Consider the following 23,994-nt stretch of genomic DNA (forward strand, 5'->3'; position numbering starts at 1 on the left):
GTACCAGATGGAGCTGGTAGACAGGCGCCTTGGACACAGAATTGACCTGCGCCTCCATGGACAGCTGTGAGTCCATAATGACTCCCAGGCTGCGTACCTGGTCCTACAGGGGCACAGTTGCCCCATTCAGGACCAGTGAGTCCCCCACACCTGCCCGCCTCCTGTCCCCACAAAACAGTACTTGCCAGGGTTCAACCTCAATCTAGGTAGTGGTGATCCCGCGAGTGAGCCGACTGGTAGCCACGGATAGCATAGAAAACCCGTCCTGCACTGCAGTGGTGCATTTCTGCACTATGGCCACAAGGTGGCGGCCCTGCCTTAGTGTTGCCATTGGCAGCCCTGAGAGCTCAGGGCAGAGAAATGCAGAATTGCTGCATCCCTGAATTTGGGAGTCGGAGGGGGGACTTCAAGGGTCATCTAGTCCAGAAAATCACAGCTAATCACAGTTTCATCAACTAATTGGTTTGGTCAACTGGTTGAAAACTTTTAATCATCAGAAAAGTCCTTCCTTCCCCCCTTCACCATTAACCAGGCAGCAGACCTGAGAAATGTTTATTTTAGGAAAAGGCAACCCCATAGAGTTTACAAAATGTGCCCCACAAAGCAGGCCGTGGGGAAGGTTTGGTCCGCCAGATGTTGAAGAGCATCCGAAGAGCCTGCTCCCACCCAGTCCAGCCCCCTGTTCTCACTTTGGCCAATCAGATGCCCAAATGGGAAACCCAGAAGCAAGATCGGAGCCCCAGAGCAACTCTCCTCTCCTGAAGCTTCCAGAAACTGGGATTCAGCAGCAGTGCTGCCTCAGAGGGTGCAGGCAGAGCGCAGCCACGCTGGCCAGGAGCCGTTCTCAGCCTTCTTCAGCGCTCACGCAACACAGGCAGTCTTGGCCTGCTCTTCCAACGGCCTACAAGGCTGTCCCCCCCCCCTGAATTTCTCTAAGGGCAGCAACAGTCACAGAGTAGAATGGGGGGGCAGTTGCCAGGGATGATGGGAGTTGTAGTTCCGGATGACCTGGAAGGCTCCCCCCGCCTCCTCTGGGGCCACCATCTCTGGTCTTCCCTGGGGATGCCAGCCTGCCACTCTGCCCAGGGCATCATCTGGGCCCCAACACCTTGGGCTTCCTGCTTCTGAATGCATCTCCACTGATCCAGATTGACTCAAATGATGGGTTGACTTTGCCATAAATGCTTTGTGATAAAGCAGAGACATCACCTTGCCAACAAATGTCCGTATAGTTCAAGCCATGATTTTCCCAGTCGTGATGTATGGAAGTGAGAGCTGGACCATAAAGAACCTGATCGCCGAAGAATGGATGCTTTTGAATTCTGGTGCTGGAGGAGACTCTTGAGAGTCCCATGGACTGCCAGAAGATCAAACCTCTCCATTCGGAAGGAAATCAGCCCTGAGTGCTCACTGGAAGGACAGATCCTGAAGCTGAGGCTCCAAGACTTTGGCCACCTCATGAGAAGAGAAAACTCCCTGGAAAAGACCCTGATGTTGGGAAAGATGGGGGGCACACAAGGAGAAGGGGACGACAGAGGACGAGATGGTGGGACAGTGTTCTTGGAGCTACCAGCATGAGGGAGGCAGTGGAAGACAGAAGTGCCTGGCGTGCTCTGGTCCAGGGGGTCATGAAGAGGCAGACATGACTCAACGACTAAACAACAACAACAACAACATGTACCTTGACATGTACTCCATTCATAGGCATTAAGTCTGTCCCTTTGTGATACTGAATCCACTCTACGTTCATTGAATTGTGGATCTTGCAGAGGCTGAAGGAGCAGCATTCCTTCCTGCCCCCCCCTTCTCGCCCCTATCTGGGTGGGTGGAAGAGACACTTGCTTGCATCCCTCTCCCACCTGGGAGCCTTCCTCTGCCGCCAGGTCTCCTCTTGGCTCACATCCAGGGGAGCACCTGGAACCTGCCGGGTTCTGGGCTCCCTCCTCCTCCTCCTCCTCCCCCTCTGAGGTCTGGGGCCAGGGGCTCCCGGCTTCTCTCTCCAAGCCGCCCTCTGTCCCTCTGCTCCACCTCAAAGGGCGCAGAGGCTGGTGGTATTTTAGGACTTGGAAGGAGCGCCGGGTCCCCTGAGAGCCACCCAGGGCAAAATGTCAGAAGTGCTCACAACAAACAAGCCAGAGGAGAGAGGAAGGGAGAAAACAGGAGGAGGATGCCTTCGCCCCAGCAGGGAGTCCAGGTGAGGCGCTCCAAGGTCCTGCTCACCTGCCAGCATTTCTGCCCCTCCTGGCCTTGCCATGGAGCCCAGCAGCAGCTCCAAACACCAGCAGCGGGCAGCCTGGAACCAGAAGGAGAACTGCAAACGCAGCCCAGCAGTGGAAACAACAGCTGAGCAGCAGGCAGGCAGGCAGGCAGCCTCCCTGGGTGACTCTCCCACCTCCCTAGGACGGAGCTTATCTGGTGGCCACTGGGAACTGGGAGCTGACAGGGAGCTCCCTCCATCACCTCCAGGCTTTGGCTGCAGCCAGAAATCCAGAGTTCAGAAATAAGACTCCATGGATGGAATGGGGGGGGGGGGGAGTCTCTAGATTTGGAGAATCTGCACATACAGTCTGATTTTATCGATTTGTGTTTATTTGTACTCTTTATCTGTAAAAGATAATAAAATGTCTTGGGCGGGGGAAAAATCCAGAGTTCATGTTTGTAAACGAGCCAATCGCAGGCGTGAAACACAAGGAGGTTATCCAGCCAGTCTCAGTTGACCTGCCTTCCTGGGCGTAAGAAGAGCCTGGCTGCTGGATCAGGCCCAAGCCCATCTGGTCCATCATCCTCTTCTCGCAGGGGCCAACCAACAGGATCCGAGTGCAAGAGCAGCGCTCCCCTCCTGAGACGGCCACCAGCAGGTCTTCAGAATCAGTGCTGGCCCCATAGCCGAGCCCCCAGGTCTACTCGGAAGGGGCAGGTGAGCGCCCAGCCTCCATTCCCCCACCTCCATTCAAAAACCTCCAGCAGAGGAGAGTCTGCCACCTCCCAAGGGGATCTGTGCCACGTCTAAGAGCTCTTGCTCTCCGACAATTCTTCCTAACGTTGCATCAGAATCTCCTCTCCTGTCAGTCCATAATTTAACCATGCGTTGTGTGGCAAATTAAGCCCCTCTGCAGAGCCTCCAGAACCAGCCCTGGCCCAACAGATGCCCATTTGGGGAGCCCCACAGGCAGCATCTGGGTCCGGCAGCAACTCTCCCCTCCAGCGGTTTCCAGCAGCTGGTATTTGGAAGCAAGGCTTCTTCCGGCCAGAGGAGCCCCTCACAGCCACCGCCTCCATCCTTTGGTCGAATCCATAGTTTTGCTCTGTGCAGCATAAAGGAGGACTTTAGATTCTGCCCTGATTCTTCCAACCTTCTTTTAAAAAAAATAATAATTCAATTTTCAACAAAAACAAACAACAACCACAAAAAAGAAAAAAATACACAAAAACAGTATCAAATCAATAAAATGGGATTCTGCAAATCCTGGGACTCCCCCCGCCTTCCTTAAATTTTCTTTTCAACTGCATATCATTTCTACTCCAAATTATTATTATTTCACCTCAGATTTCCTGTGCTATTTCTAAAATTACAAGTGTTCTTAAAATCTTGCCAATGTATTAGCCTGTTTACCTTTGCAAATACATAATAAACATTTTCCATTCTTTTTAAAATTTCTTGTCATCTTGAGTTCTGAGCTTCCCCTGATTCTTCCAGCCTCCAAGCCTCCACACTCAGGCTGCAAGTCTGTCGTCAGTCCCCACTCCCCGCCCTGCTGCCCATCTCATATCAGCTTATCTGGCTGCCTTCTGTTATCTGAGAGACAGTAAGTGAGGGCCTTTGAAGTGAGCTGTGGATAAGTAGAAACCAGCAGTCACTTCTTTGAGCATCCCAGGCCCCTGGAAGAGGCGCAAGACACACACACAGGACACCCCTGCAAGAGTCCTGCCTGCGCCACCAGGGGGCGCCCCAAGTGACCAGGCTTCTGAGGAGCATCAGTTGCAGACAGCACAGCTCCTTGTGTGTGTGTGTGTTTTGCTCGGTCTCCCAGAAAGCAATTAATTAGAGGAGGAGAGGAGTTAATGAAGTTCCTGCATTCCCTTTTGCAAGGAAGATGGGAAGGCTGGGCAACTCTTGGCGCTAAGCCCAGGAAGCCAGAGTGGGAAGGAGCTGGCGCCTTCTGGCCCTGTTCAGGGGGCTTCACAGAACTGCAGAGTTGGAAGGGACCCTGAGGGTCATCTAGTCCAGGCACCCCCAACCTGCGGCCCTCCAGATGTTTTGGCCTACAACTCCCATGATCCCTAGCTAACAGGACCAGTGGTCAGTGATGATGGGAATTGTACTCCAAAACATCTGGAGGGCCGACGGTTGGGGGTGCCTGATCTAGTCCAACTCCCTGCAAAGCAGGAATCCTTTTGGTGACAGTGGGGCTCAGGACCTTGAGATGAAGGGGCTCAGGATCTACCAACTAAGCCATCCCTCCCAGCAGACAACAGGCAGGTCCTTCTGTGGGGAAGAGGGCGCTCGACTGGGTGGGCCTGGACTGGGTGGTCTTGCCATACAGGGCTTGCCAGGAGGGCGTGTGAAGAGGGTCTAGGGGTCTCAGTGGACCAAGATGAACAGGAGTCCATAGTATGATGCAGCAGCAAAAAAAGCAGACGCTATTCTAGGCTGCATCAACAGCAATATAGTGTCCAGATCAAGGAAAGTAATATTCCTGCTCTCTTCTGCCTTGGTCAGGCCACACCAGGAGTCCTGGGCCCAGCTCTGGGTGCCACAATTGAAGAAGGATGTTGACCAGCTGGAAGGTGGGCAGAGGAGGGTGACCAAGACGATCAAAGGCCTGGAAACCAAGCCTGATGAGGAATGGTTGAAGGAGCTGGGGATGTTTAACTTGGAGAAAGGAAGATGGAGAGAAGACACAATAAAGGTAAAGGGACCCCTGACCATTAGATCCAGTCGTGACCGACCCTGGGGTTGCGGTGCTCATCTCGCTTTATTGGCCGAGGGAGCCGGTGTACAGCTTCCGGGTCATGTGGTCAGCATGACTAAGCCGCTTCTGGCGAACCAGAGCAGCGCACGGAAATGCCGTTTACCTTCCCGCTGGAGCGGTACCTATTTATCTACCGGTACTTGCACTTTGACGAGCTTTTGAACTGCTAGGTTGGCAGGAGCAGGGACGGAGCAACGGGAGCTCACCCGCTCATTGCGGGGATTCGAACCACTGACCTTCTGTTCATCAAGTCCTAGGCTCTGGGGTTTAACCCACAGCACCACCCGTGTCCCTCAATGGCCATCTTCAAATATCTGAAGGGCTGAACATGGAAGATGGGGCAAGCTGGTTTTCTCCTGCTCCAGAGAACAGGACTCAAACCAAGGGCTTCAAGTTAAAGGAAGGAGATTCCAACCAAACATCAGGGAGAACTTTCTGATGGCAAGAGCCGCTCCATGGTGAAGAGGACTCCTTAAGGTGGTGGCCTCTCCTTCCTTGGAGGTTTTTAGCAGAGGTTGGCTGGCCACCTGTCCTGGATGCTTGGGCTGAGATGCCTGCATCGCAGGAGGGTGGACTAGAGGACCCCTGGGGGTCCCAGCTCTACATTTCTATCATTCCATGAAGTCTACAAGCTAGCGGAGCATGGGGAGGGGGACCACAGAGAGCCTCTCAAAATGGGGCAGGGGAGGGGCAGGGGCTGTGTCCCCTCCCAGCTGCCAACCCCCAGCTCCTGCTCCTCTCCATCACACCCCAGAGCGCTGCTGCTTCCCCCCCCCCACGGGTGCCAGAAAAAGAGTGCTGCCCCCCTCCCTATCGCAGGCCCTCTTGACACTATAAATATCCCTGTTGGAGAAGTGAGCCAGCTGCTCTGGAGGACTGGGGGGGGGGAGGTCAGAAGATGAGGCAGGGAGGGGGGCTGATAAAATGCAGGTCCTCCAGGCTGGTGCTGAGTGCAGAAGGCCCCTCCCTCGCCCAGGGCCTCCTTGTGCTGGGGGGGGGTCACAAGCCGCTGGCACAGCACCCCCTTCACACACACCCCTTGCCCCACCCCAACACTCAGATGCCCCTCTCTCTTCAGCTAAGAGGCACCACTGAAGCTCCCCCCCCCCGCAGACAGGGGACCTTGTCCCTTTTAAGGGTTGGCAGTTTCCCGTGCCAGAACTGAGTCCCCAGCACAAAGGGCTCCTCCCAGCACCCTCCTCGCCAATCGTTATTTCACTTCATTACATTTACACGCTGCTTGAATGTTTAAGAAAGGCCTCAAAGCCGTTTGCAAAAAAGAAAGATTACTCTATAAGATTATCAGGAGGAACGTTTCAATAGCTATAGATTTTAAAAGATTAAAACTTGTGTCAGCTTTTATTTATTTCACAAAACCTATGCTCTTTCCTCTTCTGTTCCTGCCTCTGAGGACGCGTTGCAAAACAACGCATTGCGCTCCGTGGTTGCGTCAAAAATGTATTGCTGAATCCACTTGCCTGGCCCAGGGGCCCAAGGTAGTATTGGGGAAGAGATGCGGAGCGCCTGTTGCTTGGTTGCCAGTCCCTCCCCAAATGCCAGGAGTCAGGCAGCAGTGCCCCTGAGCGCATGCAGAGTGCCATCCCCCCTGCAGCTGCAACCACATCTCTGAAACAAAGCAGAAGGCGGCAGAACGTCCCAAGGAGGAGACAGGCTGGGAACCTCTCATAAGAGGAGGTGTCTGGATCAGGCCCATAGATGGGCCATTGGCTGGTCCAGCAGATTCTTCAAGCCCAGGGGCCAACCGGCTGCTGCCCATCAGGAGTAACCACAAGCCGGAACCCAAGAGCCCAGGGCCACCTTGCACTTCCTGGCCTACTGCCTCTGAGGGTGGAGGTGCGGCAGGAATTTATGTATAGGCTGGGGGGGGGTGTTGCCCCTCCAGCAGATATCAGGCACATGCAGCCCACTACCAAAACCAGCACAATCACTTTTGTGATTTGTCCCCACAAAACACTTGGTCACAGTTTCTTCCTATCTATTCAAAGGGCCTCTGCTGCATGATACCAAATGTAAGAATTCACTGATCAATGTATCTGTGTACTGGCTCACTGGGAAAACCTCAGAAATTCCTATAGACCTGTGAGCTCAGCTCCTCAGCAGCCCCTCTGCCTGAGGGATAATCCCTGGGATCCTGAGACCTGAGTGCCAGACAGGTAGCCCTTCCAGAAATAACAAACCCAGAGGAAGACAAAAGGGTGGGATGAACTTGGCTGGGAAACAGGGAAATGTAAAGATCTCTTTTCTTCCACTTGATGGGTGTTTGGTGGAGGGCAGGGGGAACCATGGGGCAGGGTCCAGGATGCTCAGATTCCTGCCACCAGACCTCCCCTTTCATGATTTAGTTTGGGGGGGTTGTATCATGGGGATTAGCAGCTAATAAAAGTTTGTTTGTGATGTATGAGTGATGTAGTCTTAGGGGTGTAGCATGGGGGATTAGCATCTAATAAAAGTTGGGGTCTTCTTTTGTTCTGGGCTTCCATCTTGTTTCACCTGGTGGCAGGTGGGAGTCCTGTGGCGACCGTCTTCAATAAAGACCAAGCCTCCTGGCTGCTGTTTTGCTCTGGTCTTCCTGGCTGGTCTCCTTGTTTTTTGTCCAAGGGAGCCCTCAGATTTCCCCATTAACAGTTGCACAGCACAGCTATCAGGTTATGCAGAAGAAGAGGCAGCTGGATCAGGCCAGAGGCCCCTCTAGACCAGCCTCCTCTTCTCACAGCAGCCAAGCAGATGCCCCAACGCGGAGCCTGCAAGCCGGATCTGGGCCCCTGAGCCCTCCCTCCTCCCTCCTCCCAGGGCTTCCAGCAACTGCGATTTGGAAGAGTGTTTGAAATTAGTGGCTGGTGGCCCCTTGCGACCAAGAGAAGATGTCCCGGTGCCAGGATGGGGCCCGACTGCTCCACCACCTGGAGGTCCCTGCCTGAGGATCACGGGATCTGGGCTGCTTTCACTCACCAAAGCTCCATTCTGTAGTGTTCGATCAGTTATCTGCACAATCGGAATGAATTTCTGGAACCAAAATGGCTTTTTCTGCGCAGCCTGAGCAGGAGCCGGGAACAATGCTGTAGTTAATTGCTGACGCTCATCTTTGCCTGCCCTGCTCACAGTTGTGGAGAATATTCCTACGTTATGAATGCTCTGTGTCACCATTCGGAAAAATAGGCAGGGCAGGAAGAGGCCAACATATCTAATTCCTGATCAAGGAATTTTTCTTTTTGAAGTTCTCAAGGTGATCCTTGATGCATAACTGAGAATCAATGCCAGTCAGTCCATCGTCTGAAAAAGAAGACTTCAGAGGCCTCTTGCCCCCAAAGTGGCAACTTTCCATTCTCTTTGGGCGACTGCAACCTCGGCTGAAGGGGCCATTTGGGGCAGAGCTGATCTCTCTGAGTTTCTAGCACTGATTCAGAATCATAGAATCATAGAATCCTAGAGTTGGAAGAGACCACAAGGGCCATCGAGTCCAACCCCCTGCCAAGCAGGAAACACCATCAGAGCACTCCTGACATATGGTTGTCAAGCCTCTGCTTAAAGACCTCCAAAGTAGGAGACTCCACCACACTCCTGGGCAGCAAATTCCACTGTCGAACAGCTCTTACTGTCAGGAAGTTCTTCCTAATGTTTAGGTGGAATCTTCTTTCTTGTATCTGCCTCTGAGGGGGAAGCAGAGCAGAGGAGTCCTGGCTGGGAGTCATCCATAGCCCTCTCCTCCCAACCCGGGTGGGAACCCCTCTGGAGGCCTCTGCTCCCCACCTTTGGAAACTGGCAGCCCCTGAATGCGTGCGCATGGCAGCTCATCTCCAGAGCACCTGTGCTGCATGCAGAAGGTCTCTGTTCCGGTCTCCAGCGGCTGGGCCACGTCTCCCTTCCTGAGCCCTGGAGGCTCCTGGCTGCCAGTCCGTGCAGGCAGTCTTGTGCTGTAGACATAGACCCCAAAGATGCCGCCGCCTATGGTGCTTCCACAACAGCTGGGCCTGTTGGCACCCCCCAAAAAGTGGCTCTCCGCCCCCGCTAAATCTCAGCTGCCAGCGCCCTCCCGCCCTGGCGAGGCCCCCTCCCTCCTCCTGCCGGCCTCCCCAGCCCTGACGCAGCCCAGACGCGGCTGCTGCTGCTCCGGAGACACAAAGCATGCACAGCTGTCAGCAGGGTGGTCTGGCTGCCAAAAGCCCTTCCAGGACGAGGAGGAGGAGGAGGAACACTCAGCCAAGGCTGCTCCGGCACAAGCCTGGAAGGAACCCGGGGCCAAGCGGGTCTGGGGGGCTCACTGGCAGCCCCAAAGGAAGCACCAAGTGCTCCCCTCCCGCCCCAAACACCCAGCAGCAGCCACCCCACCAGCCATGCCCCCGGCAGACCTTGAACTGGATGTGAGGGAGCCGAATTCGAATCCTGGCCTCTGCGGAGGGGAAGAGCTGGTCTCCTCCTGGAGAAGGCGACTGGAAGGGGCTGTGGACCGCAAGAGAATGGCCGCACTGAGGGAGGGGCTCCTGTGCCCTCCTTGCCCCCTCCCACATGGCAGAGCCCTGACCAGCTGCCCTTTGACCCCTGCTATCAGCAGCCAGGAATAGCCTGGTGATAAATGCTCCCCCCCTCTTCCCGGCAACCCCCCCCCCACACTTTTCAAAGGGCTTGAAAGTAGCGCAGCGCTGCCAAATGCCACGGGTGGCAAGGGTGCCTGGGCTGGTGGGGTCTCTCCCCTCCCACAAGAGAATTGTTTGCACACTGAGGGCCTCGGTTGTATTAGCTGAGAAGGCCAGGGCAAAAGTGCCCCCCCCCATCCAAGAACAGCACCCATCCCCAGAGAGAGACAGCAGTATTTTCCATTCTCTGCCCCTTCCCCCCCCCCAAGGCAGGATCCTGCTCCTCCTGCAGCCCAACCACCACAGCTGCCACCCTCAGACATTTTGGGCTTGGCACCCTCTTGCAATTAACTCCTAATTAGCCCCTTTGCCAGCAAGCAAGCGAAGCGGGAGATGATGTGAGGAGGAGGAGGAGGAGGAGGAAGAGGGTGCTATTTGAACGCACTGCAAGCCGCCCCTCAAACTCACTTTCCGGAAGACGGGAGAGGCTGGGTCTGCCCCCCCCCCCGCCTTTCTTAGCCAAGGGACCAGAGGTCTCCTTCCATTTTCATTTTAATGCAAAATCTCTTGTAATGGATTTCGAAGTAATGCTTTAATGCACCGGAATGCTTTTGGGGCGGCAGCACGTTCAGCCGCGGAGATTGGCACTTGCAGCCTCTAATGAATAAATGAGCAGCTGAGACTTGGCTGAGCAGAGCCAGACTCCGGGGGGGGGGGGAGAGAAGAGAACAGGCCCCCCAGCCAGCCTTTTGCAAAGTTTCCTGGATCAATGCAAACTGCTTCTGCCTTCTTTATTCCAGCATGGGGGGTCTTCGTGTTCATACAGAGGCCTGAAGATGGGGGGGTGAGGGCACCCCATGCTCAATCTTTTTTTGGGGGGGGGCAGATTGAATGACAGAATTGTGGAGTTGGAAGGGACCTCCAGGGTTCCGCTGCTCCAACCCCCTGCAAGGCAGTTCGGGAAGTCTCTTGATTCTGGGTGGGTTGCCAGAGAGCTTCTGTTTCCCAAGGAAAGTTTTCTTCTTTAAAATCATGAATGCAGTTAATGAGTGGAGGGAGGTGCTTGTCCCTCAGGGGCCGCGGGATCATCTGTCTGGCACCCTGCAAGCAGGGGAAATTGCACTGGGAGAGATAACATCCTCTGCCCCTTTAAAATGTGGGAGGTTTGGGGGGGGGCTATTGGGCTGTTGTTTTTATTTTGATTGCGTATTTTGTTTTTTTAGATTTTGATTTAATTCTGTGAACCACCCAGAGACCTCCAAGTAAAGGGCGGTATATAAATTCAATAAAGTAATAAATTAAAGAAACAAACAACCAACCAAAAGGGCAGAGATAAGCAAGGCTGGCTCCAGCCAGACAATGGAGAGGTGGACACACTCTGACACTCATAGTAGGAACAAAGCAGGAAGGTAAAAAGGTAAAGGGACCCCTGACCATTAGGTCCGGTCGCGGATGACTCTGGGGTTGCGGCACTCATCTCACTTTACTGGCCAAGGGAGCCGGCGTACAGCTTCCGGGTCATGTGGCCAGCATGACTAAGCCGCTTCTGGCGAACCAGAGCCATGCACAGAAACGCCATTTACCTTCCCGCCAGAGTGGTACCTATTTATCTACTTGCACTTTGAGGTGCTTCCGAACTGCCAGGTGGGCAGGAGCAGGGACCGAGCAATGGGAGCTCAACCCGTCGCGGGGATTCGAACTGCCAACCTTCTGATCTGCCAGCCCGGTTTAGACCGCAGCGCCACCTGTGTCCCTATAAGCAGGAAGGAGGGGAGGTCAAAGGGGGCAGAGCTGGGGAAGTGGGAGAGGGATGGGGTCCTCTCCTGGTGCAAATCGGCCCCCAGTTGTGTAGACATTTCTGATGGCCGACCTGGCAGGACTCTCCAGATCAAGGAGAACGAAGGGCTGGCATCTTTGGGGAGAGGAGGAGAGGGGGGCAGGGCCCTGCCAGGGGTGGGGAGGAGTACAGAACATAAGGCGAGTCCTGCTGGATCAGGCCCATAGGGGAAGGTTGCCAGATATTTCCCAAGGAATCCAGGGACATTTTTCAACTTCATTAGGAATGGTAGGATTTTGTCAGGGGACTCATTTGTAAATCCAGGAAACGGGGACGTCTGGCAACCTTGCCATAGGGGCCCGTCTGGTGCAGCCTCCTGCTTTCACAGCAGCCACCAGGGTGCCCCAAAGGGATGCCCTCAAGAAGATTTGAACCCGAGTCCTCTCCCCTCCTGCAGTTCCCAGACTTCGGAGGGCAGGGCAGAGCCACCCTGACTGGCAGCTCTTGCTAACCTTATCCCTGCCTTCTCCTCCCTCCTTCCATCCCTGCCTCCCTTCTGGGGGAGAAGGGAAGAGCTCCTGCCTTCTGTTCCCCTCAAGGAAGGAGAGGGGGGAGAAGAGGCCCCAGCAGCCTCTCTTCCAAGCCAGCCCCCCCTGCCCTCCCCCCCCCCGGTTCACTGCCCGGCTGCGCCTCCTTGAGGAGTTTGCTGCTCCTGCCCCCAAACAGCTGGACCTTCTCTCTGGTCCCAAAGCTCAAAGAACAGGACCCAGATGCTCCTCCCAAATCCCCTTCTGCACCCCATCTTTGAACCCAACAAACCCAGATATTCTTCCCCAGCTCAGCACTGTGACACACTGTGGCAGACCGTAAAGGGACGTCCTGATTCCTGGGAGGCAGGATCTTAGCCTTACAGAGAGTCCCTCCAGCTCAGCCTTGTCTCCTGGCAGCAATGGCTCTCCAGGATTCCAGGCAGAGGAGATTCTCCCACCCCTACCTGGAGATGACAGGGGGAACTGAACCCGGGACTCTGTCCCACAGCCATGGCCTTCCCTGGAGAGAGAAGGGGACTCTCCCCAGAGGAGGCAAGGCATCCTTCCTTTCCCTTTGTTGGAAAATTTAGGGCAGAGGGAAGAAAGTCCTTCTTCACGCAGCACAGAGTTAACCTGTGGAACTCACTGCCTCAGGAGGCAGGGATGGCCACCATGCTAGATGGCTTTAAGAGAGGAGGAGACACGTTCATGGAGAAGGAGAAAAGGGCTTTGGAGAGTTCCTCACCAGGATAACTCTGCTCTGCCTCCCCATCCTGGTCATTTATAAAGCCTGAGAGGAAGGAAGAGGGAGCATCTCCCCCCCCCAGCACAGGCCATCTTGCAAGGGGGGGGGGCGGAGGGAGAGGCAGCTGGGAGACAGCGCTGGCGGCTCCGGCTTTGTTTACCCGCCTTGCCGGAACTGGGCTGGCTGACGTGAGCCGGAGGGAGAGAAGAGACACCTGGTGCAGGGGCCGGGGGGGGGCAGCCCAGGCGGAACTTGGACGCTCCTGCTCAGCCCCACACGCCTGGCACTGCCAAGGGGCTGCAGGGTTTAGAAGGCAAACCTGCCTGGAATATTATTATTATTATTGTTATTATTATTATTATTAATTACCCCACCCATTTGGATCCCAACTGGTTGACCCCTTTCTTCAACCCCCCCGTGCCCCACTGACTGGCTCCCCAAGGCTCCATTGTCCCCCCCCATCAATGCCTGGGGTCAGCCTGGAAGGATCCTGGTGGAGGAGCAGCAAAGAGAAGGAGAGTGCCTCTGAGCACACGCAGAGTACCTTTCCCTCTGCCTCCCCAGGGCAAATTCATTTTCTGTGGCCAGAGTGACCTTGGGGTGGGTCCTGAAGGGCACCCCCTCCCCTCTGAAGCTGCGGATGCTCCGCCTGCTGAGGCGAACAATGCTTTGGAGACGTTTTCCGCCGCACAGCGCTTTCTAAAATTGTTATTGCCATTATGCCTAAAAATACACTTATCGATTTGCAAAATAATTAACCAGGCAGGTCCCCGACCAGAATGACGGTTAGAGCCCTATAAAACAGCTGCTGTCTCCCCCCCCCCGCCGCTCCCCGCTCTGTTACTCTGGAACAGAGGAGCAGCAGGAGAAGAAGCAGAGAGGCTTGCAGAGTTCAGCCCTTGGCTCAGGAGGGGGGAGAAAAGGAGGGAGAACCTTTAGGACACAGAAGCAGAGAACTGTAGGGTCTGAAGGGACCCCCAGGGCTCATCAAGTCCAACCCCCTCCAGTGCAGGAATTGCAGCTGAAGGATCCCTAATGGGTGGCCATCCAACCCTTGTTCCAAACCCCGTTGCTGCAAGGGATTATCTCTTTGCCAGAGGGTTGGACTAGATGACCCTCGAGGTCCCTTCCAGTGCTCCAATTCTACTCTCATGGCTTGAGCGCCGCTTGCTCAACCTCCCAGCATGCAAGAAGGAAAAACAGAGGAGGGGGAAATGGATATGGAATGAACGATGGACTAAGGCAGAGGTTTTTGAATTATGGTCGCCAACCTGGGGTCCAGAAATCTGCATGTTGCCACCGTTGGAGCGGCACCAGCAGCAAACTGCGCCTGGGGAATTTGGAACATGGGCCTTGGGGAACCAGGAGATCAGACTGGAGCCGGCTGCTGCAGTCCTGGCTGGAGATGGGGCCAGCCCTGACCTCAGGCAGAGGGGAGCAGCTGCCTCAGGCGGCAGATTTGGGGTGTCACGAAAGGGATGCCCATGGCTGGCTATCAAACATTTCGCGGCTGCATTTTGACTGGGGGGTTTTCCGTACCAAGTGTTAAAATAATTTTACCAGCCTTGGAGTCTTAGGTGCCCCTTGGCTGGTGGGGGGAGAGGGGGCAGCAAAATGATTTGGGGCGTGGGGCTGGCAAGGAATGGCACCCAGGGCAAGGACCAGGGTTTGGGCTAAGGAGACGGAGAGAAGCAGGCTGTGTGGTTTCTGCACAGTTTTTGCAACAGCCTGAATTCGGGGAGCAAAGTGTGTGCATGGCGGGGGGGGGAGAGAGGTAAAGCCAGGATGGGGGGGGGGATTGTCAGCTGAAAAGGGAGCAGGCAGGGAGAGGAGCCTGCCTGGATCTGTCTTGGGGAGTCTGAGATGCAGAGGACACATCCACAGCCCGGCCCCCTCCGCCCTGCCTGGGACTCTGGCTTCCATGCTGCAGAAGCTGCAACTCGGGATGAGATGTGGCTCCCCTGGGGGAAGATGTAAACAAACGCAGCAGTTGGGCCAGGCTGGGTTTTTTTTTTGGGGGGGGGGGAGAAACTGCTGCAACAGCGGAAAAGCAGGAAGCAGGAGCCACACGCAGAGTGTGCAGGCATGTGCTGAAGGGCAGGGGGCCAGGCTGGCCGTTGTCCTCACGGAAGGGGCCAGGCTGGACGGAGGCTGGAAGAACGTCGGAATGCAAGAAGAGTCCGACCTCATCCAGCCTCCGTCCTCACAGTGGCCCCCCAGCTGTGTTCACATTTCACAAGCCACATTTTGCCCTGGCTATTGGCCACTTAAGGAAGTGGGTGGCGCTGTGATCTAAACTGATCGGACTTAGAATCATAGAGTTGGAATAGACCACAAGGGCCATCGAGTCCAACCCCCTGCCAAGCAGGACTTGCCAATCAGAAGGTCGGCAGTTCAAATCCCAGTGACGGGGTGAGCTCCCGTTGCTTGGTCCCTGCTCCTGCCCACCTAGCAGTTCAAAAGTACGTCAAAGTGCAAGTAGACAAATACCACAAATACCACTCCGGGGGGAAGATAAATGGCATTGCTCTGGTTCGCCAGAAGCAGCTTAGTCATGCTGGCCACATGACCCGGAAGCTGTACTCCGGCTCCCTCGGCCAGTAAAGCGAGATGAGTGCCGCAACCCCAGAGTCGGTCACGACTGGACCTAACGGTCAGGGGTCCCTTTATCTTTATTGGCCACTTGTGACCAAGTGAAGATGCCTGGGTGCCAGGATGGGGTCAGACATCTTTTCCACCTGAGGACCCTTGTATCTGGACTGTTTTCACTGTTTTCACTCAGACCACATCCTGGAGAATTCTATCCGTTACATTTAACAGCACAATCAGATCGAATTTCAGGAACCAAAACGCTTTTTCTGTGCAGCAGGAGCAGTGAACAACATTATAGTTAATTGTTGTCTTTGCTTCCACCCTGCTCACAGTTGTGAAGAATATCCCTACGCTATGAATGGTCACCATTCAGAAAACAGTCAGAACAGGCTGATATAGATGTGGACTGTTCTTGGATCAAGGGACTTTTCTTCTTTAAGTTCTCAAAGTTCTTACCTGAGCTCAAGGTGGTCCTCTGATCTAGCCAGATGTTTAACAGATAATCCATCACAGTCAGCCCATTGGTTGAAAAGTAAGAGTTCGGAGCCATCTTGCCCCAAAATGGCAAGTAGACATTCCATTTTGGCGACTGTAACCCTGCTTTAAGGAGTCCCTTGGCGCCTGGCTTATACACCTGAGTTTGTAACACTGCCAGACACATGTGGGAAACCGCAAGCGGGACCTGAAGACGAGAGCAGCTCTCCCCTCCAGTGGCTTCCAGCCCCTGGTACTCAGGATGCAGCCCAAGGGAGCCCATCCAGCCCAGGCTCCGTTCTTGCGGCAGCCAAATGCCCCGAGCAACCTAGGGACACAGATAGACTGCCTTTGGCCTGGAGGCTCCATGAGAGCATCCGAAGAGCCTGGCTGCTGGATCAGACCAGTGGCCCACCGAGTCCTGCTCTCCTGATGGCCAACCAGACGCTCATTATGGGAAACCACTTCCCTCCTGTGGGCAACTCCCTCCTCAGGGCAGCAGGGCCCCCAGCACCCAAGGGCCAGAGCATCTTCAGGCTCCCATCTCCAGGGAGGTGGGAAAGAACCCCCCCAGCCCCACTGAAGCCCTAGAGAGCCACCACCAAGCAGCGTCAACGGCAGAACAGGCAGCCGTCTCTGGTGCATAAGCACCTGCTCTGGATGAGTCCCCAGCCAAGGCAGCTTCCAGGCCCCAACCAGTTTGCTGCCCGCCTGCCAGCTGAGGGCCAGGATCTGCCCAAGCGACGTCCCCCCCCCCCCCGCCTCCAGGCCTCTCCACTCAAGAGCCTGCTTGCCTGTGATGGATGCCCCCGTCCCCACAGGCACAAATAGACATAAACCTCGCGGCCGCCTGCTTCCTGGGAGGGCTGTGTGCGCCTAGGCGGGGGCTGCGGGTGCCCCTGGCGTCTCCACGGGGACGGCCAAAACATTCAACTAGCCGTTCCATTAAGCCAGAGGATGGGGGGGGGAGCTTTGAGACGAGGGATCCCTTTCCTAGGCTGGGTTTCCCCACTGATGGGCGGGCACAGCTGTCGTGAGGCAGCAGCGGGCGCTGGGATTTTGCACCCCTAATAACTTTAGGTTGGCCACTGAGCACAATGCGCTGAAGTGGGTGGGCCGTTGGACTGATCCTGCAGGCGACTCCTCTATTATTATCTCCAAAGCCGACTGCTCTGCCTTGCAAGCGACTCCCTGACTACAGGCGTCATTTGGGCATCTGACACGGAGAAAACCCATTTACCACCACGGCTGGTATTAACCTGGACAAAGATCCCAGGCCACTGGGCTTCCTACATGATTTATTCTGCGTTCTAGATGCTCTGAGCCTCCCACGGGACTGGAGCCTGAACAGGCCGTTCCGCTTCCCAAATGCTAAATTCCCCCAGGACGTCCCAAGCCAGACGCTTGGCCCACCTGGCCCTCCAGGGCTGCTCCAAGAGGGAAGAGCACCCCCTCCGAGGTCCCCAGCAGGCAGGCAGGCAAGAAGGGGCCCTTCCCAGCCGGCCTCCCCACCGTCCGCCCAGGAGCCTGAGCTCTGAGCTGCCCCAAATGCCGACACAGAAGAATTTGAAATATTTTTTCCTAGCTGGGAAGGAGACTGACGGGGCACCAGGGACCGGGCCTCCCTCCTTGATGAGTTCTGGTTGCATGCCAAGTCCCAGGAATTTTGTATCTCCTATCTCTGCTGAGCAAACGCCTTTGCACATTTACTGGGCCACAGAGACTCTGGCTCTTTTTCCCGTCACTCCTCAGAGGGCAGGCTCTGGAAAGGCGCTGAGGCCCCCGAGATCCTCTCTGCAGCCCCGCCAGCCTCCCTGCACACAAATCGCCCAAGAAGTCAAGAGGCAGCGTCTCTCCCGTCTCCACCACCACCCCCAAACTCAGCGGCTAGCCTTAGCTTTTATTTTTATTATGCAGTGTGCTTTCTTAGTACTGTCACATTGCCCTGAGATCTACAGGTATGGGGCAGTATACACATTTAATTAATAAACAATAATTCAACAAAAACCTGAACGAAAAGGGCCCAGGGCAGAGGGGGTGGGCAAGAGTGTCAAAGTCCCAAAGGCAACACCATCGCCCCCACCCTTTCAAAATGCCCCTTTTTTATTTTAGCCAAGCCAGAGCAGGGAAACTGGCAGAGAAACAAACACTTTTATGTACGGCCAACTCTCAACTTGTGCAGGGCTTATGTTCCGGGGGTTGCGCATAAAGCCAAAATCACGTATATTCAAAACACACTCTCCCTGCCCCTTGCAATGCTCCCCCAAGGTGATCACTATGGCAGCTGGGATTGCAGACCGAGCCCCTGGACACCTGCCCCCCCTCACTTTTTCCAGCCGAAATCTCACATGTTGATGCACATAAGTTGCGAGTTCACTGAATACAGACTTCATGCACACACCTAAAACATGGTCAGGAACAGGCTGCGAAATATACCAGGTCAAGGACCCTCCATGCACCTGCCGTGACGCCAAGCAAGCACAGGATTCGCATCTGCCGCACAACATTAGCCTCTCCAGATCTGCAGCTTGCTTGTTTTGCAAAGAGGACTTCAAGGCTGCAAGCACTTGGGAGAATCTCCGAAATCAGAGTGACGGGGCAGGACTGCCCTGTGGTCAAGAGAAGGAGCTTGTGTGGCCCCCATGCAGCCCCCGTGCCCCCGCCATGGCTTCCAAGGCAGGATACATTATGCAGAAATCAGCAAACACAGCGTCCTCCTGCATAATTCATCAGGGTGGCAAAGCGAGGCTCCTCTGCGCTGGGGAAACATTAATGCAAAATCTAATGTTCCTTGACAAGAGGAAGTGGGCACGTTAAGGAGGCACAGGTGGCAGCGGAGGGCTGTGGGGGGGAACAGATTCACCCCTTGGCCCCCTCTTCCCCCCCAGCAGGGTCCCTACCGTCTTTCCGGTAGAAGCAGATCTCCACCTTGCGCTCTTCAGAGCCCAGCAGGGCCTGCGCAATCTGCGCCACTGAGGTCTTCTGGGTGCGCGGCCCATAGAGGAAGTCGCAGGTGCAGGGCTTCTGCATGACCTCAGCGCGAGTGTAGCCGCAAAGGTCACAGAAGCCATCGTTGCAGTAGATGATGGCGCAGTTCTCCACCCGGGCATTGGCAATGATGAACTTGCGGCCTGCAGGGGGGAAAAGAGACAAGGAATCAGCTTCGGCTGGTGGCCCAGCTGCGGCCCTCTCTGGACAGGGACAAACTAACTATAAATAATAATATTTTATTTATTTATACATACATACATACATACATACATACATACATACCCCACCCATCTGGCTGGGTATCCCCAGCCACTCTGGGCGGCTTCCAACAAAATATTAAAATACAATAGTCAGTCAAACATTAAAAGCTTCCCTAAACAGGGCTGCCTTCAGATGTCTTCTAAAAGTCTGGTAGTTGTTGTTCTCTTTGACATCTAGTGGGAGGGCGTTCCACAGGGAGGGTGCCACCACCAAGAAGGCCCTCTGCCTGGTTCCCTGTAACTTCACTTCTCGCAGGGAGGCAACCGCCAGAAGGCCCTTGGAGCTGGACCTCAATGTCCAGGCTGAACGATGGGGGTAGAGACGCTCCTTCAGGTATACTGGACCGAGGCCATTTAGGGCTTTAAAGGTCAATGCCAACACTTTGAATTGTGCTCAGAAACGTACTGGGAGCCAATGTAGGTCTTTCAAGACCAGTGTTATGTGGTCTCAGTCTCTGCTCCCAGTCCCCAGACTAGCTGCCACATTCTGCATTAGTTGTAGTTTCCAGGTCACCTTCAAAGGGAGCCCCACAGAGAGTGCATTGCAGTAGTCCAAGCGAGAGATAACCAGAGCATGCACCACTCTGGAGAGACAGTCTGTGGGCAGGGAGGGTCTCATCCTGTGTACCAGATGGAGCTGCCCTGGACACAGATTTGACCTGTGCCTCCATGGACAGCTGTGAGTCCAAAATGACTCCCCGGCTGCGCACCTGGTCCTTCAGGGACAGAGTTACCCCATTCAGGACCAGGGAGTCCTCCACACCCGCCCGCCCCCTGTCCCCCAAAAACAGTACTTCTGTCTTGTCCGGATTCAACCTCAATCTGTTAGCTGCCATCCCTCCTACTGTTGTCTATGCTCTGGTAACTTCTAGGTTAGACTACTGCAACACCTTATATGTGGGGCTGCCTTTGAAGGCGGTCCAGAAACTTCAGCTGGTGCAGAATTCAGTGGCCAGGTGGTTCAACGGGACAAGACAGTCTGAGCATCTGACACCCATCTTGGCCCAACAGCACCAATTACACTGATCCTGCCTGGGCCCCTTACTTTCTGGGCCTAATTCAATTTTGAGCTACAAAGCCTTAAGTGGCTCAGGACCGCAATACCTCCAGGACCGCCTTTTCCCAAATGAAGTGTCCCAGACCCTGAGACCATCATCTCTAAGGGCAGGAACTGCACCTGGAACAGCCCCCTAACCTTTTCAGAGTGGGGCCTTCCATTTTGCTGCAGCTAATGCTTCTGAGGGAGGGAAGCCCCCCCCCCCCGCTATGCCAACAAGGAGAGGAGGAACAGACTCCACGGGGGGGGGGCATGAAGCACTCCCAGGAAGCTGCCCCCCCTCCACCAGAGCCCTTCTGGGCCCCCTTGGCTCAGCCACGGTCTGCACAGCAACTTGCAGCAAGGGCTCCCGGCAGCAGTGTACCCGGGGGGCAGGGGGGGCACACTGGGCACCACTTACACTCAAGGTCCAAACAGAGGAGTATGGCCTCTTATTTCAAATCACACTGGACAAGCTATTTATGTGTTTATTACATTTATCCCCAAACACGTTTCTGAGTTTCTGCTGAAATGAGGCTGCATTTTAATGTTTCAATGTATTTTAATCTTGTTTTTAAGTTGTATTTCAATCAATTTGTTTTATATTTGGTGTTAGCCGCCCTGAGCCCGGTCTTGACTGGGGAGGGCGGGGTATAAATAAAATTTATTATTATTATTTACACCCCCCTTTTTTTCTCCAAGGAGCTCAGGGTCGTGCGCATGGTTCTCCCCCTTCTCTTCTCTTCACCTCCACAACAACAGCCCTGCCAGGTGGGTCAGGCTGAGAGGCACGGCCCCAAGGGAGCAGGGGATTGGAACCCTGGTCTCCCAGGTCCTAGCTTGGCGCTGTAACCACTATGCTGCACTCCCTGGCTCTCCCACGGGCTCTCATCTCCTGTGTTTGGCCCACTGCACATGCAACAAAATGCACCCCAGATCCGCTTAGCTGGCAGGCTGATGACCCAGGCTGCCTGACTCGAGAAAAGGCCAATTAAAAATGAGTTCAGGGATGACTAATCTGTGCCAAGTGATGCTCCGTATTCTTTGCACACACGACGACGCCTTCTCCTAAGGCGCCCGCTATTATCTGAAATGGAAGTCGTCCCTTCCACAGACTGCAGCCTCCTCTTCGCGCACTGCCAAGGCTGCTCCTCCCCCATTGGCACAACTGTGTGCCCTCTTCCCAAGGTGCCATCTAGTCCCACCCCCTGCAGGAGTTGCAGCTAAAGCATTCCTGACAGATCCAACCTCCAGCAGAGGAGACTCCACCACCTTAAATTAACGTTTCATTGGAAGCTCCTTTCTTGCAACTCGAATCCGCTCTTTCGGGTCCTCCCCTTGGGACAGAAGACAAGCTTGCTTCACCTTCCATGTGGCAGCTCTTAGATCACTGGCACTCATCCACAAAGGGCCCCCCTCCGTTTGCTCCCACCTGCTTCCTGACACCCCCCAACCTCACCTGCACAAATTAAGAGCTATCCTCACAGACACAAGCAAACTCGCAAACAACAAAACCAGCAAAACAATCCCAAAAGAAATCCAGCCCAGATCTCTCCCAAAAGGATCCCTCCAGGCAGAGAAAGGTCATTGTCACCTTTTAAAGGGACCCATCATGTGGCAGCCACAAGAAGGGCAAACTCCATGCTAGGGAATGTTAGGAAATAAACAGAAAATATAACAGCCACTATCATAATGCCCTTATAAAAAATCTACGGTGCAACCACATTTGAAATACTGTGGACAGTTCTGGTGGCCTCACCTCCAGAAGGATGTTTGCAGAGTTGGAAAAGTTTCAGAAAAGGCCACTGAAATGACCGGGGGGGGGGGAGGGACTCCCTTATGAAGAAGGGGCGAAGCATTTGCATGGGCTTGGCCAGGATTTTTGTTAGGGGGGACAGAACGACGCGATTGGTCAGTTAATTAAGTATTTCTATTGTTTTACTTTATCTGGGGTGGAGGGGCAACTACCCGCCCCCCGCTATGCCCATGGCACTGGGGACTTTCACATGGACTGCTAGTAAGCCAGGGTTCCCCCATCCTATATTTCTGCATGTGGTTCTTCCTGCCTAAAGACAGAACCTGACATTTGTCCCTATTGAAATTCATCTTGTTAGCTTGTGCCCAGTTCTCCAGTCTGTGACGGTCATTTTGAATTCTGATTCTGTCTTCTGCAGCATTACCTACTCCTACCAGTTTGGTGTCTTCTGCAAATTTGTTGAGCATCCCCTCAATTCCTTCATCCAAGTCATTTATAAAAATGTTAAACAACCACTTGCCCAGGACAGAATCTGCGGCACCCCACTTGTCACTTTTTTCCAGTATGACGAGGAACCATTCATGAGTCCTCTGTGGGTTCAATCAGTCAACCTGCTACAAATCCACCTAACAGTTACCTTACTTCATTCAACTCACATTTTACCAGCTTCCTCGTGAGAATATCATGGGGGACTTTGACAAAAGCCTTACTGTAATCAGATACACTCTGTCCACAGCATTCCCCTGATCCATCAAGCTTGTAACTCCATTAAAAAATGAGGCTTGTCTTGTCATGACATACTTTTGAGAAGCCCATGCTGGGTCTTAGGAATCACAGCATCCTTTTCTAAGTACTCACAGACTGACTGTTGACTTATCTGTTCTAGGATCTTTCCTGGTACCAATGTCAAGCTCACGGTCAATGTTTACCAGATGGGGACAACATTTGCCCTCCTCCAGTCTGTAGGGACCTCTCCAATAATTCTCAAAGATAATAGACAAAGGCTCTGAGATTACACCCGCAAGCTCCTTTAGTACCCTTGGCTCATCAGGCTGTGCAGATATGAATTCATTTAAAGTAGCTAGTTGTTCCCTTACCACCCTTTTTCCTATCTTGGGTTGCAATTCCCTCCTTGCATTGTTTATTCTGTTATCACCAGGTTGGGCACTGGTTTCCTTTTGGGTGAAGATAGAGGCAAAGTAGGAGTTGAATAATTCTGCCTTCTGTCACCCAATAGCATTTCTCCATCTTCTCCAGAGGACTCACCACTTGATCAATCTTTCTTTCTTCTGTATCCTGAAACCCAGGAGGACATGACCACTTCCTCCCAAGTTTCCCTGTCCTTCCACTTCATCTATCAGTTCCTCCCTGTTGGTGAGGACCAGGTCCAAGACAGATGATCCCCTTGTTACTTCTTCCACCTTCTGGGAAATGAAACTGTCAGCGAGGCAATGGAGGAATTTGTCAGGCCTTACATTCTTGGCAGAGTTTGAGTTCCAACAGATATCAGAGAAGTTGAAGTCTCCCACGAGGACTATATATCTCCTTTTCGAATGTGTGCTAATCTGCTCTCGGAAGGCGTCATCCAAGTCTTCAGTCTGGCTTGGAGATCTATAGCAGACCCCCACAGTAAGGTCACTGTTGCTTCTCTCTCCTACAGTTTTAACCCATATACTCTCCTTCTGCTTTCCATGCTCCACGTCACGGATTTCTTCACAAATGTACACATACATCCTTTACATATAATGCTGCTACTCCCCCCTTCCTGTTTGGTCTATTCATCTTGCACAGGTCATACCCCTCAGTTTCTACATCCCTGTCATGAGTCTCACCCCACCAGGTTTCAGTAATGCCTAACAGGTCATATGTGCCATCCTCTACTAAAAGCTCCAGTTCGTCTTGCTTGTTTCCTATACTCTGTGCATTTGTGTAGAGACAACTGAAACCATGAGTCATTCCTCTGTACGCTGCTGCCTCTGTCCCCCTCAGTAAATAGTCACCTATCACCACTACACGTCTCTTCCTTCTCTGGGGAACGGCAGGAATTGTTCTGTCCACTGTTCCTTCCACTGCCGCCTCAGTACGTTCTGAAGTCTGCAGCCAGTGTGCTTGCTCCTCTGGCTGAGAAACAGTGTCCGAGGTGAGGGTGTGGAATTGTTTTTGTAGCTGCAGAGATACAGATACAGCATGGCTCCTGACTGTCCTGCTTTTTTGTGTCTTGTTTCTCCAAGGGTTTGTCTCCTTCTCCTCCTCCTCCTCCTCCTCCCT

General features: G+C 53.9%; 1 protein-coding gene across 1 annotated transcript in view; it reads right to left on the reverse strand.

The window, feature by feature from the left end:
- Positions 1 to 23,994, reverse strand: part of KCNH2 (potassium voltage-gated channel subfamily H member 2) — a 91,647-nt gene that overhangs the window by 64,420 nt on the left and 3,233 nt on the right. Inside the window, exon 2 of the mRNA XM_082192188.1 lies at positions 18,584 to 18,814. Coding sequence (XP_082048314.1) covers positions 18,584 to 18,814 — 231 coding nt within the window. The remainder of the gene's footprint in view (positions 1 to 18,583; positions 18,815 to 23,994) is intronic.

Source organism: Podarcis vaucheri (genome assembly GCF_965113315.1).
Source record: "Podarcis vaucheri genome assembly, chromosome: 12".
NCBI classification, from domain to species: domain Eukaryota; kingdom Metazoa; phylum Chordata; class Lepidosauria; order Squamata; family Lacertidae; genus Podarcis; species Podarcis vaucheri.